General features: G+C 39.7%; 1 protein-coding gene across 5 annotated transcripts in view; it reads left to right on the plus strand.

Annotated features, from left to right (window-relative positions):
* ZCCHC7 (zinc finger CCHC-type containing 7) overlaps nt 1-14,596 on the plus strand; it is a 298,145-nt gene that overhangs the window by 220,633 nt on the left and 62,916 nt on the right. For 4 of the 5 annotated variants that reach the window (XM_033858289.2, XM_033858287.2, XM_073806305.1 and 1 more), the window contains exons 7-8: nt 8,073-8,168; nt 14,373-14,490. In XM_033858289.2, the coding sequence (XP_033714180.1) occupies nt 8,073-8,168; nt 14,373-14,490 (214 nt within the window). The remainder of the gene's footprint in view (nt 1-8,072; nt 8,169-14,372; nt 14,491-14,596) is intronic. The other variant, XR_012332595.1, reaches the window with a different exon arrangement.

The following is a 14,596-nucleotide window of genomic DNA, read 5'->3' on the forward strand; positions in this document are numbered from 1 at the left end:
TGCTTTTTAATATATACTCATATAACAAATTAGATTAATAAAAAACATAGTCTAGTCTTTAAGCATATGCATGATTTTAAAAATAAGTCTGTTTTGAATTCACAAGAGTAGAAAATTCCCTTTAGTTAGTGCAGTTGATTGCAGATCGTATATAGTAATGAGCTTCAACTAGATACAAGCCCTCATTGGATCAAAGTCAGTTTAGATAAGGGCAGCTCAAGGTCACAGAGAGAGATGCCCAACAGGTCATTTGCATAAAAAATTACTGTTAGAAATAGGACACTGAGGCAGCTCTGGCGTTTTGATCTCTTGGCCTTTGTCATGGAGATTCCTAGTAGTGAAGGGAGTAAGGCCAGTGTCCTAGATAATGATTAACTGTTTTAATGGCATTCATTCATTCATTCCGCACTAACTACTCATGCAGAAAAAAGGGTTATGTAAAATGACATTAGAAGAAAATCATTTGTAATCGTTGCATCGGGCTGCACTTTGAGGAGACATTAGGAGTAAATCCGTGGCATGGTAGGCTTATGCTTTATCTTCTGATATTTACTGAGTTTACTGGTGCATGAAAAGCTTTCAGCAAGAATAGCAGATGGGATGGACCTTTCATAGGTAACGCTATCTACCAGGTTATTACTTCTATATATTGATAGTAAAGTAATCTCTAAGATATCACCCTACAAATATAGATTATTTAAATGTCTGTAACAAAAAAAAAAAAAGAAAAAGATCTGCTTTCATAAATAGTTCATTTGGTTATCCATTGGGTCAAAGTCTTTAGATAAATCTTTTAACTTTAAAAAAAGTTCTAAAAACTACATTCATTCCCTTGCATTTAACTTTCTGTCTGCAGTACAGACATGTATGACAGAATCTTGAACTTAGAGCTAATCAGTTGACACATTCTGCTTTAAATTGGACCTTTACTGTTAATTAAAAATAAAGACACGCTCCAAGGCAGAAATATTGAGTCACAAATTTATATTTCTAACACTTTAAGTAGCTGTAGGATTTTTGTTAGATCATAGTATGAAAACTTGTCCACTGGAAATAATTATTGAGTTTTCACTACTGTATTTTCTAATACAGAAATGTTCTCTAATTAGGTAAGATCTAGGCTGATTTCATTCCTATTAAATCCTAGTACATGATAGTTTATTAAAATGAGAGTATGTAGATAGTGTTTGTTATGTCATTTACTAATTAATTATTGTGAAACAGTTTAAATTTCCATAGCACAATATAAATACTGTTGCTATTTTTATTAGTAATAATGGAAGTTTTTAACTAGTGATATTATTCAGATGAATGAACATCCAAATGTTTGCACTTCATCCAGGGGCATAAATGAACAGTGGGGCTAAATATGAAGCTTTTTGAATGAGATTTCTTTCAAGATAAAATAAGTATCAACATGAAACATGCTTTCAAAATCTTGGTTAAGAAGGATGTCTCTATTACTGGTACTATAAGACTGATTCCTATTCTCTTTGTATTACTAATTCCTTCCTGGTTCTGCCAGAGTACATAGCTAATTCTCAAGGTAAAGTATGAGAGATGCTTAGGAAGCTGTATTAATTTATTCAGCCTTTTTAATATATCAAAGCATAATTTTATACATTGTCCCTTAATGACATAAAAATTGATATAATTTCCCAAAGTATCCAAATTATTAACAATAACTAAAATGTATTGGATGCTTACTATGGGCCGTGTACTTTATATATGCATTACCTGATTATTCATTCATTAATATTTGCTGAACTCCTACTATAGGCCTAGGCCTGTTGTAGGAACCTGGGGTACAGCACTGAACAAAAAAACAGAATCCCTTCATGTTGGGGGATAGACAAAACAAACAAGTAAAATATACAGTATGTCAGATGTAGTAAGTGCCATGGAGTTTTAAAAAAGAAAGAGAGGGAGGGTAGTGAAGCAGCGTAGGGAACACCAATTGGAAGGAGCTAGCAACGTTAAATAGGGTGGTTAGGAGGGCCTTACTAAGAAAATGACATTTGAGCCAAGACTTGAAGGAAGTGAAGGAGCTTACCATATTTACCTGGGAGAAGAGTGCTACAGACAGATGGAACAGCATTTAGTACTACTTGTAATTTCCTCAAACTTAAGCAATAAAATAATTAAATTCAGAGAAATTCTATAAAGCTTTTGCTCTGTATCCTCAATCAGTAGCAGAGATTTTCAGTATTCATATCTACTTTAAATACTTTTATTGGCTGCATAATTCATTTTCACTCTAAAATTTTAGAGGCTGTAACATCTACTCATTCACCACCTATTTATTGAGCACTTACTATGCTCTAGGTCAGGTGTTGGCAAACTTTTTTTGTAAAGAGCCAGACAGTAAATATTTTAGCTTGGCAGGCCAGTCAATGGTCTCTGTCATAACTTGATCCCTGTAGCATGAAAAGCAGCCTGGCTGTGTTCCAATAATTTATGGACACTGAATTTTGAATTGTATATAATTTTCACATATTACAAAACATTCTTTTTTAAAATTTTTAAGCCATTTTAAAATGTTAAGATCATTCTTACCTTATAGGCCATACAAAACGGGCAGGAGGCTGGATTTGACCTGCCAGCCATAGTTTGCACACTTACTCTAGATTTGGGGCATAGGGATGCATAGTGGACTAGATGAAGATCCCTCCCCTCATGCACCTCGCATTCTAGAAATGGGGAAGCAGACGATAAACATAATAAATAACCAGTTTAGTATTCTAGAGGGTGAAATAGGGAAAGGAGGATCAGGAGCACTGTGGCCTTTACTCTGAGAGGAGGTGATAGGAATGAACCACTGAAGAGTTGTGTAGTAGTGTGACTATCCTTGTGTTCTGCGCTCCCAAGGAGAAGCCAGAAGCACCCCGTAGGGGTACAGGGGGCCCCTCCTGTGAGGAAGTCCCTACCTGTATCCATTCCAATGTCTGGATATCCCTGCTAATTTAGTTCTCATCAGCTCCCCTCATAATTACTTCCTGATTCATCTTGTCCTTTTGTGTAAGATTTGAACCAATGGAACTCTTATTCCGTGGACTAAACATAAGTGAACGTATTTTCCTTCTCATGAATCAATCTAGAATTCTGGGCTCAGAGATAAATTGTCATATATTTGCACAAACATAAGTAGAGAAACTTTTAAACATAGGTAAGTTTTTCAGACAATGTGTATAATCGGGGGGGGGGGGTGGATTATTCTTTCATTGGTTATACTCTCTGCTAACAGTTGCCAGTTAGTTGTTGAGCCCATACCATTAGCTTCACACTAGCTTCCCATGCCACATGAAGTAAATCCAGCGCTCTTCACCCTTATTTATGATCTGGCCCCTCTTCACCTTTAGAACCTCCTTTTCTCCTGGTCTTCCTTCACCTACTACACTTCCAAGTTATAGATATTTTTCAGATACTCAAATATAGCAAGCTTATGCTCACCTCAGGGCTTTGCACTACCTGTTCCCCATGCCTTATGCCCAGAATGCTGTTTCCCCAGTGGTCACATACTTGGGGGTTTTTTGTTATAAGAAATGACCTTCCCAGTGAGAGTTTCCCCCAAAGTCAATCTGAGTCACCACCAATGACTCATTTACATAACTGTTTTAATTGCCTTCATACCATTTATTACTATCTGATACTGTCCGTGTGTGTGTGTGTGTGTGTGTGTGTGTGTGTGTGTGTGTGTGTGTGTGTTGTTGGTTTTGTTCATCTGTCTTCCACCACTGGAGATGTGAGCAATGATTTTTGTCTTGCTCACTTCTCAATTAGCTGATCTTAGAACAGTATCTGGCATGTATTAGGTACTCAATAATTATTTTTTGAATAGATTAATGAAAGAATGTATATAGATGCTCATGCCATGTGCCCAGCACTCTGGTAAATGTCACTAATGGAGGCATCCTTGGACTTACATTTTGCTCTACTTCTCCCCTTCCTTTCTCCCATACACGGTGTGGTTTCTTTTTTTTTTTTTTTTTTTTTTTTTTTGCTGTATGTGGGCCTCTCACTGTTGTGACGTCTCCCGTTGCGGAGCACAGGCTCTGGACGCGCAGGCCCAGCGGCCATGGCTCACGGGCCTAGCCGCTCCGCGGTATGTGGGATCTTCCCAGACTGGGATACGAACCCGTGTCCCCTGCATCGGCAGGCGGACTCTCAACCATTGCGCCACCAGGGAAGCCCCACAGTGTGGTTTCTTGAAAAAGTCATCTGTGTTCTGTTCTTTAGCATCTTTCTACTTGCAATAAACCCCTTACAATCTGGCTTGTGCCTCTGCCTCTCAAATGAAACTGCTCACACCAGTTTCCAGTTGCCAACAACTTCCTGGCTGTTAAGTCCAATGGATTTTGTAGTCTTCGTTGTACTTGATTCACCAGTAGCTTTTGACAACTTCTTCCTTGAAACATTATCTGTTCTACCTTCACATCCATGGTACCCCTCTTTTGGTTTTATTTCTTTCTCTTAAACCACATATACTCATGGTTGCAGTTTTGTATCACATCAAATAACATAGTTATCTTTTAGATGGAAAAATTATTTCTGCATAGTAATTTCATGTCTTCCCGGTGCTCTACTACCTGAACAAATTTGTAAACCGCTGCATGAGTTCACATGCTTATGTGCATACCAGTTAAAATTGTATTTAAGGGACTTCCCTGGTGGCACAGTGGTTAAGAATCTGCTAGCCAGTGCAGGGAACACGGGTTTGAACCTGTTCTGGGAAGATCCCACATGCTGGGGAGCAACTACACCCGTGCACCACAACTACTGAAGCCCGCGTGCCACAACTACTGAAGGCCGTGCACCTAGAGCTTGTGCTCTGCAACAAGAGAAGCCACCGCAATGAGAAGCCCGCACACCACAACGAAGAGTAGCCCCTGCTCACCGCAACTAGAAAAAGCCCGTGCACAGCAATGAAGACGCAATGCAGCCAAAAATAAATAGATTAATTAATTTTTTAAAAAACTGTATTTAATGGCTTTTAGCTAGTCTTAATTCGTGACCCACGTTTTTTATTAGAGGATATAAAACATTTGTTGACTGTGTTTTTTGTTTGCTTGTTTTTTGTTTTTTTTTCTTTGATGTGCGGACCATTTTTAATGTCTTTATTGAATTTGTTACAATATTGCTTCTGTTTAATGTTTTGGTTTTTTGGCCCGAAGGCATGTGGGATCTTAGCTCCCTGACCAGGGATCGAACCTGCATCCCCTGCATTAGAAGGCGAAGTCTTAACCACTGGACCGCCAGGGAAGTCCCTGACTGTGTTTTTGATTATATCCCAATTGGTAATAGCTGAGATTGTAAATTCCATTTTGTATTTTCATTAGAAAACATCTCACAGGTTATTGTCATCCTCGTTTTTCAATTTAGGAAATGGAGCTAAAAGTAAAGTTGTTTGAAGAAGGTTATTTTTATAACCTACAGATTATTTTCCTGTATTGAGAAAATAAAACATCCCACAAACCACCTATTCGCCACATTAAATAACAACAAAATCAGTTGACAGACCAGTTAGTTGGCCCTCTTTGTAGACACCCAATAAAGAATATAAGAAATAAACTTATCCAAGTTTATTCTCATCCTTTCAATCTCCAAAAAATATGGGGGGAATTAGTTTTTTCTCCTCCTGTTTAAAGCCCGTGCCACGTCAGGAGTTTTGCTCTATCCATCCTTTCTCTGTGTTTTCAACTTCTCCACCTCTATTAGCTTTCTCACATGTTCAGGTCTCTCCCATTCTAATAACAAACTCCACCAAATCCTCCTCCTAGGTACTGACTGATCTTATTTTGCCCCTTCTTACTCATGCTTCTTAAAATAATATATACCTACTGTCTACTTTTCTTCAACTTCCATTCATTTTTTAAACATTTCTTGTTATGAAATGTAATATACATAGTGAAAAGTGCATCAGACATATGTGTACAATTTAATAAATTAGTTATATGACACCACTGTGTTCGAAAATAGAAAATTGCAGCTACCCTGAGACCCTCTGTACTCTATTCTCTCCCCATAGGAAGTAACAACTGTTCTGGCTTTTGTGGGTAATCACTTCCTTCCTCTTCTTTATAGTTCTACCACCTTTGAATGCATCTCCTTCACTCTTCAACCTATTGCTTTTTACTCTTTCTACCTTCTTACTGATTCCAGAATTCTCACAATAAAGTTATCCATGAACAGTGCGAAATCTAAGGGTGTTTGCCAGCCCTAATCTCACTAGGCTTCTCTGCTGTATTTGACATCGTAGATCAGTTCATCCATCTTGAAACTACTCTAAGGTCTATGACTATTCTCTGTGGCTCTGCGTTCTTTAACCTCTCCTTCTCTGTCTCTTTCACAGGCTTTTCTGCCTGCCCCTCGTGTGTTGTTGTTCCCAGGGTTCCATCTTTAGCTCACTGCTGCTCATCTGGCTATGGCGATACTGTCCACTCTGGTCATTTCAGCCTCCACTATTAATGCAGCTTTCAGATCTAATCTTCAGCACAGATGTGTTTTCTAAGCTTTATCTTACATAGATAACTGCCTGGTGGACATCTGTCTCCACCTAGATACTCAACATCCAAAAAAGACTTCATCATCTTTCCCTCTAAATTGACTCTGCCTTCTTTTCCTACCTTTTCTGAATCAGTTGTTGACACTACTGCTCACCAGTTTACCCAAGTTAGAAACCTGAAAAGCATCCTAATTTCTCTTTACCCTCTACCTAAAATTTTCCATTTGATTTACAAACGGAAATTTGTACAAAATTACAAATTTACATCTAATTCTTTTAGAGTAAATTTAAATTTTTTATATTTCAAGGGAAGCTTTACCTGAGTTCGTTACCCTTCCAATGATGGGTCCTCCTTTTCACTCCATTAATACCTTGTACACGCTTCTATCACTGTGCTTACATTGTTGTCGTTATCTATTTTTATGTCTGTCATGTTCTACTGGGCTTTTATTCTCTGAGATACCTAATACGTAACACAGTATTGGGCACAATGCGGAATGGAATGAGGAGTGAGGAAGGTGAGGAAAGCACACATTGATGTTAAGAATAAAAGAATTGTTATGTTACACACTTCAATACACAGAACCATCTGAATATGGGGTCTCCACACTAAACTGTAGGAGGCAGTATTTCTTTTCTTCTTTTAATTTTATTTATTTATTTATTATTATTATTATTTTTTTGGCTGCATTGGGTCTTTGTTCCTGCACGCAGGCTTTCTCTAGTTGTGGCGAGCAGGGGTACTCTTTGTTGCAGTGCACGGGTTTCTCATTGCGGTGGCTTCTCTTGTTGCAGAACACGGGCTCTAGGTGCGCGGGCTCAGTAGTTGCAGCACGTGGGCCCTAGAGCACATGAGCTTCAGTAGTTGTGGCACATGGGCTCAGTAGTTGTGGCACACGGGCTCTAGGGCACATGGGCTTCAGTAGTTGTGGCATGTGGGCTCAGTTGTGGCCTGCGGGCTCTAGAGCGCAGGCTCAAGTATCTGTGACACACAGGCTTAGTTGCTCTGTGGCATGTGGGATCTTCCCGGATCAGGGCTCGAATCCGTGTCCCCTGCCTTAGCAGGCGGATTCTTACCCACTGCGCTACCAGGGAAGTCCCAAGAACTTTTGTTAGGTAAGTGATTCCTTAGAAATACTGCCTCCTGGGACTTCCCTGGTGGCACAGTGGTTAAGAATCCACCTGCCAAGGCAAGGGACACGTGTTCGAGCCCTGGTCCGGGAAGATCCCATATGCCGCAGAGCAACAAAGCCTGTGCGCCACAGATACTTGAGCCTGTGCTCTAGAGCCTGCGAGCCACAACTACTGAAGCCTGCACACCACAACTACTGAAGCCCACGCGCCTAGAGCCCGTGCTCTGCAACAGGAGAGACCCCCCCGCACCGCAACGAGGAGTGGCCCCCGCTCGCCACAACTAGAGAAAAGACTGTGCACAGCAACGAAGACCCAATGCAGCCAAAAATAAATAAATAAAAACCTTGAGGATATATTTTTAAAGTTCTTTTGGAAAGAATGAGGTTTTAATTTTCTTCTGACATTCACTAAATCTTCACAAATATTCATGTTGCAGACCAAACCTGGACCACCCAAAAAGCCAAAGACCCCTTCTGGACAATCAGCCTTAGTGTATTGCTACAACTGCGGGCAAGAAGGCCATTACGGACATGTAAGTTTAAGTGGAATTTGGGCATAAAGCGTTCTGTTGTTCAGGAGTGGTTGCTGAAAGATGAGCCCGAGTAATTCTGAACACATTTCTTTTGTAAACTAATATCTTGAAGTAAGACTTAATATATTTTCAACTGATTTACTTCTGTCCCTACCAGAGTAACAGATCTGTCAGAGCACATTCTTCTAAATGTTTTAAGTTTACATGCATGTTAGTCTAAAACAAATACAGCTCATAGAATCATTCAGACAAATAATAGTAGTCAATAGAATGGTTACAGTTCTCACGAGTTCTTAGGATTACTAGTACTTTGACCCAGCCAAATCGTGATTTTTAGATTTTCTATATAGTTCTCCAGTGTCTCTGGTTTTCCCCGGTACTGTGTTCAGTTAAATCTTTACCACTCACATGCAAACCCTGACACTCGCTAGTGGAAAGACAGAGGTGCTGCATCATCAGCCATCCTGCCTACCCCACAAATGCCCCAATTCCCTATCCAACCTGCATATTTCCTAACCCTAACTGAAAGGGCCAAACTGTGTGTGTTCTAGATACTGAGGTGTCAAAGCAGAAACTTGCTGCTCTGAGGTGGGAGTGAGTCTCCTAGCCAGTTATCTCATTAAGCATGAAACAGCAACAGTTCATCCCAGAGACAGGATGCAATCAGAATAGACTCACAGCCCATATGTTCTGGGAATCTTGAGACAGAGGAGGAAAGGCAGTGGCACAAGAAGTAGAAAATTTCTATGGAGAAATACACTCCCAGTCTCCAGATAGGCTTCTAATAGCCTAGAAACCAAAATATACTAATATCAAGTCAGATCTGATGACAGGAGGTGGAAAGCACACAGAGGTAGGGAGTCTACAAAATGGATAGAGGTGTGAGCAGTAGGATGGAACGGTATTGCAGGCCACGTGTTGAGTTCTGACCATGGCACTTCACCAGTGCAGACCTTGGGGACAGAGCTGTACGATACGGGGAGAGACAAAAAGTCTGGAGAAGAAAAAGTGTGGGACAGAGTCCATCAACAGATGGAGTTTTTCTTCCACATTGGGACAGCAGGACCGTGGAGTGAAGGGATAGAATATGAAAGAGAGGATGGAGCTCTGATCCTCAGTTTTAATTTTTGCTCTACTACTGACTTAACCATGTGACTTAAAACAACCCGCTTTTTCTCCCTGGTCTCCAGTTTCTTTATTTCCAAAGCAAAGAATTTGTACAGGGAGAGCTCTCAGTACTGATTTGGTATTTCCAATGTGATCAGATCCATAGTATGGGGATACAGACGGAGGGACCTTGCAGTATAATTACCTCACTTCTATAGAAATCACACTGAAAAGCTAGTTTGAGAATACCTTGTTTTTGCAAAATTATCATCTCTAGATCTTTTACTGCTCTGTGTATTCCTCCTTGTTGCCAAAACTCAGATGTTGTTTAGCGAACATATTCACATAAGCAGTCCACTGCCACACGAATCACACAGATGTACAATTTATGCTTGCTTACCTCTTTAAAGCAAAAGGGTATAATTTTAGCATTTATGTTTGTTCAATTAAGGAAAAACAGTTAGAGTTGGACACATACTGCTTACTAGTCACTCCTGTTAATGTAGATAGGAAATATATTAAAAGCATTTGGAACTTATCCCTGAAATCTAGATTTAGATAATTTTTAATTTACCATAAAGCAAATTTGGCAGCCTCATTGCTGCCATAGATGAAGAACTCTAGATTATCCACACTAATGAAGAAGATCAGTGGTGTGGCTAATCCAGAATAGTAGATAAATTATATAGCCAACTATCAATTGTCTGTGCTAATGGAGGGGACCAGCGATGTGGATAATCAAAATATAATTTACATTTAGCTTTGGAAAGTGTTTATAGTACTGTATAGCTCTGTAGAGCCACATCAGTCTAGACTGTATAGGATCCAAATAGGAGACTGGGCAGGTAGTTACAGCTGTCTGCGGGCCCCTCCCCTTCAGTTTCAGAACTTCAGCTCTATAGATGTTAATAAATAGCTTCTTCATGTGAAAGACACTCTAAGGGGAATGTGGCATCGCCCTTCCCTAATTCCACTCACTGTAACTGGGGAGGCAGGGACAATCATAAGCAGCTCCATATGAGGCAAACTGCAATAGGAAACAGTACTTACCATGTAAAGAGACTACTCCAGGATGAGTGGGGCGCTGGGAATGTATCAAGAGCTCTAGTACCTTTTTGTAATTGTAATTTGCTCTTAATATTCTATAGAATCTGTCTTAGTCTCTTCAGGCTGCTATAAACAAACTACCATAGACTGAGTGGCTTACAAACAACAGGAATTTATTTCTCACCACAACCATGGTGCAGAATCAGTGTCTTGTGAGGGCCACTTCCTCATAGATGGCACTTTCTTGCTGTGTCCTCACATGGTGGAAGAGGCTAGAGAGCTCTGTGGGGTCTCTTTTACAAGAGTTCCACCCTTGTGATCTAATCACCTCCCAAAGGGTCCACCTCCTAATACCATCACCTTGGGGTTTAGATTTCAACACATGAATTGGGTGGGGGGATACACAAACATTCAAACCATAGTAGAATCTTCGACCCAAATCTTTTTTTTTTTTTTTTTTGCGATACGCAGGCCTCTCATGTTGTGGCCTCTCCTGTTGGCGGAGCACAGGCTCCGGACGCGCAGGTTCAGCAGCCATGGCTCACGGGCCCAGCCGTTCCACGGCATGTGGGATCTTCCCGGACCGGGGCACGAACCTGTGTCCCCTGCACCAGCAGGCGGACTCTCAGCCACTGCGCCACCAGGGAAGCCCCTAGATCTTTTATGGGTATCATTTCTTCTGGAAACTTGGTGCCACCATGGATAGTGATTTATAAAAGCAATTCTTTATGTTACCCTATAGGTTTGCCTTATAACTTTCAACACCCAAAAAAGCCCAAAAAGATCCAGAAACTCAACAACAGGTTAAATCTGAAGATAGTTGGAAGGAGGAAATTATAAAGATAACAACCAAAATTACTGAAATAGAAAACATGATTAATAGCATCATCAAAACCAAAAGCTGGTTCTTTGAAAACATTTTCTTTTCAAAAGAAAAGAGACTTCTGGAAAAACTGCTCAAAGAAAAGGAAAAGATACAAATAAACAATGAGTGAAAAAGTGTAAATAGCTTAAAATACAGTATAATTTTTTACTTAAAGAATACTGTATAAACTTCATAAAGTTCAATGTTAGGGACTTCCCTGGCTGTCCAGTGGTTAAAACTCTGTGCTTCTACTGCAGGGGGCACAGGTTTGATCCCTGGTGGGGGAACTAAGATACTGCATGCTGCATGGCCAAAAAACAAACAAAAAATAAAGTTCAATGTTAAATCTGAAAATGCAACTAAAATAAATAATTCTCTGCAAAAATATAAATTAATCAAAATGATTGAAGAACAAACTTAGATGAACCAGTACCACTAAAGAAACTGAATTAATAATCAGAATTCTCCCCACCAAAATATACCAGACCCAGGTAGGTTTGTAGTCAAGTGTTACCAAACCTTATCTATTCAGATAGATAATCCAAAGAACACCACTCACCTTAGTCTGTGAAACTATTATAACCTAAAAATACTTCAAAATATCTACAGAATGTTACCATTTTTGTGAAATCTGAACACTTCAAAGTTATACTATTGTTTATTGGAATATTTATTAATAGTAAGAGTATTAAAACATGAGAATGGCAGGGACCAACTTTAAGACCATGGCAGCTTCTGGAAAGGGAAGGAGATGAATGGGAAGTGGGAAGGAGAGTTAGACGGAGGATCTCATTATATCGTTAATGCTTAGGGGGAAACAACTAAATTAAGGGTAAATGTTGATTTGATAAAGCTAAATGGTTAGGTACAGATTTCCATTACTTCATTTTCTATACTTAGTGTATATTTAGAATGATTCCTAGTTTTTAAAATCTACAAATTATGTTTCTAAGTGTATGGTGGCCAGTTTGGTCAAGTATCTTAGAATTACAAGTTGACCTCTTGCTCTGTTGGTGGAAATGTAAATGGATACAGCCACTATGGAAAACAGTATGGAGGTTCCTTAAAAAACTACAAATAGAACTACCATATGACCCAGCAATCCCACTACTAGGCATATACCCTGAGAAAACCATAATTCAAAAAGAGTCATGTACCACAATGTTCATTGCAGCTCTATTTACAATAGCCAGGACATGGAAGCAACCTAAGTGTCCATCGACAGATGAATGGATAAAGAAGATGTACATATATACAATGGAATATTACTCAGCCATAAAAAGAAACGAAATTGAGTTATTTGTAGTGAGGTGGATGGACCTACAGTCTGTCATACAGAGTGAAGTAAGTCAGAAAGAGAAAAACAAATAGTGTATGCTAACACATATACATGGAATCTAAAAAAAAAAAAATGGTTCTGAAGAACCTAGGGGCAGGACAGGAATAAAGACGCAGACGTAGAGAATGGACTTGACACGGGGAGGGGGAATGGTAAGCTGGGATGAAGTGAGAGAGTGGCATGGACATATATACACTACCAAACGTAAAATCGATAGCTAGTGGGAAGCAGCCGCATAGCACAGCGAGATCAGCTCGGTGCTTTGTGACCACCTAGAGGGGTGGGATAGGGAGGGTGAGGGGGAGATACAAGAGGGAGGGGTTATGGGGATGTATGTATATGTATAGCTGATACACTTTGATATAAAGCAGAAACTAACACACCATTATAAAGCAATTATACTCCAATAAAGATGTTAAGAAAAAAAAAGAATTACAAGTTGAGTATATAATGACAAAGTTATGATAAATCAGCTGAATTCTATGCAGATATTTCACATACTTTCTTCCTAAGAGGTACAGATTTTCCCCATTATCTGAAAGTAGAGCGTTCCTGTGAAACCTTTCCTAAGCCAAAGTAGCTGTAAAGCAAAGCAGCAGTTACCTTACAACACATCTTTCTAACGAATGCAAAAAATAAATGGAGATAAAGCACAGATGCTCACAGACACAGTTCAAAGCTATGGTGGCTTGATGCCGAAATGCTGAGTGTAGTTCCTGGGGGAGGAGCTTGGTGGTGCCACTCTCACTGCTCCGGGTGCTCACTGTCTCTATATGGTTGCTGCAAAACAAATGCTAAACACTATTTTCACTTTTCACCTTTTCTTGTAAAGGTGAAAATCCTCTTCATATTTCTTTCTGCTAGTGAAAACAGGTCTTTCATAAAAGTGAAGCAGTATAAAGCAAACTTTTTAAAAGCAGGGGATACTTGTAGTTTAATTTTCTTCAGTACCTAACTAAGAAGCACTGAACGTTTATAATAAATTTTAGGCAAGATGGCAGAAGACAGAAGCGGAAAGTTCCAAAATGAAGCCTCTTTTAAATGAAAGACATTATTTGGTTTGAGACAAGCTGAATGGATATGTGTCACAGACCAGGATAAACAAAGCCTACTACATGGGATGTGGGTCAGGCCAAGGATTTGGATTTGGAAAGTAGCAGCTACCAGAAGGCCAGAGTCAGGAGAGTAGGGAGCTGTCCTGGGGTGAGTGAGAGGAATGATCTCTTCTTGAGTAGGGGGAGCAAAGAGAAGAGAGGTTTCCTTCAGAATTACCTAGGAACATTTTCAAGCTAGGCACAACCCACCACCACCCTGCTCCCCACCATAAGAATCACTGCCCTTGTGAGCAGTGAGTGTTGGCTTAAAATAAGCTTGCAAAAAACTACTTGTGTGGATGAAAAGGAGTAAAGGGCTAAGAATTTACCCCCACATTGAGGGTGTAAATGTGAAGAGAAGAAGAAAAGGAGAAACCCTTGATGGAAGGCTGTTAGAAGAGACAGACAAGCAAAGAGCTGATAAAACATAATTTTAAATAAAATAAACCCTGCAACAGAGGAACAAGGCATTGCTGGGGGAGAGGGTTGGCAGGGAAGATTTAAAGAAGATAAGAAGGGTTTTGTAGGTAAAGAAATAAAGGAAGAAAATCCAAGCCTGAAAGACTAGCATGTAAGCACGATCGGGTGTTTGGCTGATCCTCCCAGTGTCCCAGCAAGACCACATCCTGCAGCCACAGTGTGAGTATCAGCAATGGGGGCTCGTCACTAATTACAGTGGTCCATAGTCTTACAAAAAAAGTTGTCTGAACAGTGTGACCTTGTGACATCATAATTTCAAATACAATTTGCAGGAATGTACAGAAAGACGAATGTTTAGCCAGACCTTTCCAACATCTCCATTCATCTACTACTATGATGATAAATACGAAATCCGGGAGAGAGATCAGAGAATAAAACGAAAAGTGAAAGGTATGTTACTAGATTTCTTACTAAATCACCTTTGCAATAGTTCCTTAATTTCTTTTTTTGCACTGTCTTTGCAAACTGCTTTGTGGGCCTTTGGTTAGGACAGAAA

This window comes from Tursiops truncatus, chromosome 6 (genome assembly GCF_011762595.2).
Source record: "Tursiops truncatus isolate mTurTru1 chromosome 6, mTurTru1.mat.Y, whole genome shotgun sequence".
Lineage (NCBI taxonomy): Eukaryota > Metazoa > Chordata > Mammalia > Artiodactyla > Delphinidae > Tursiops > Tursiops truncatus.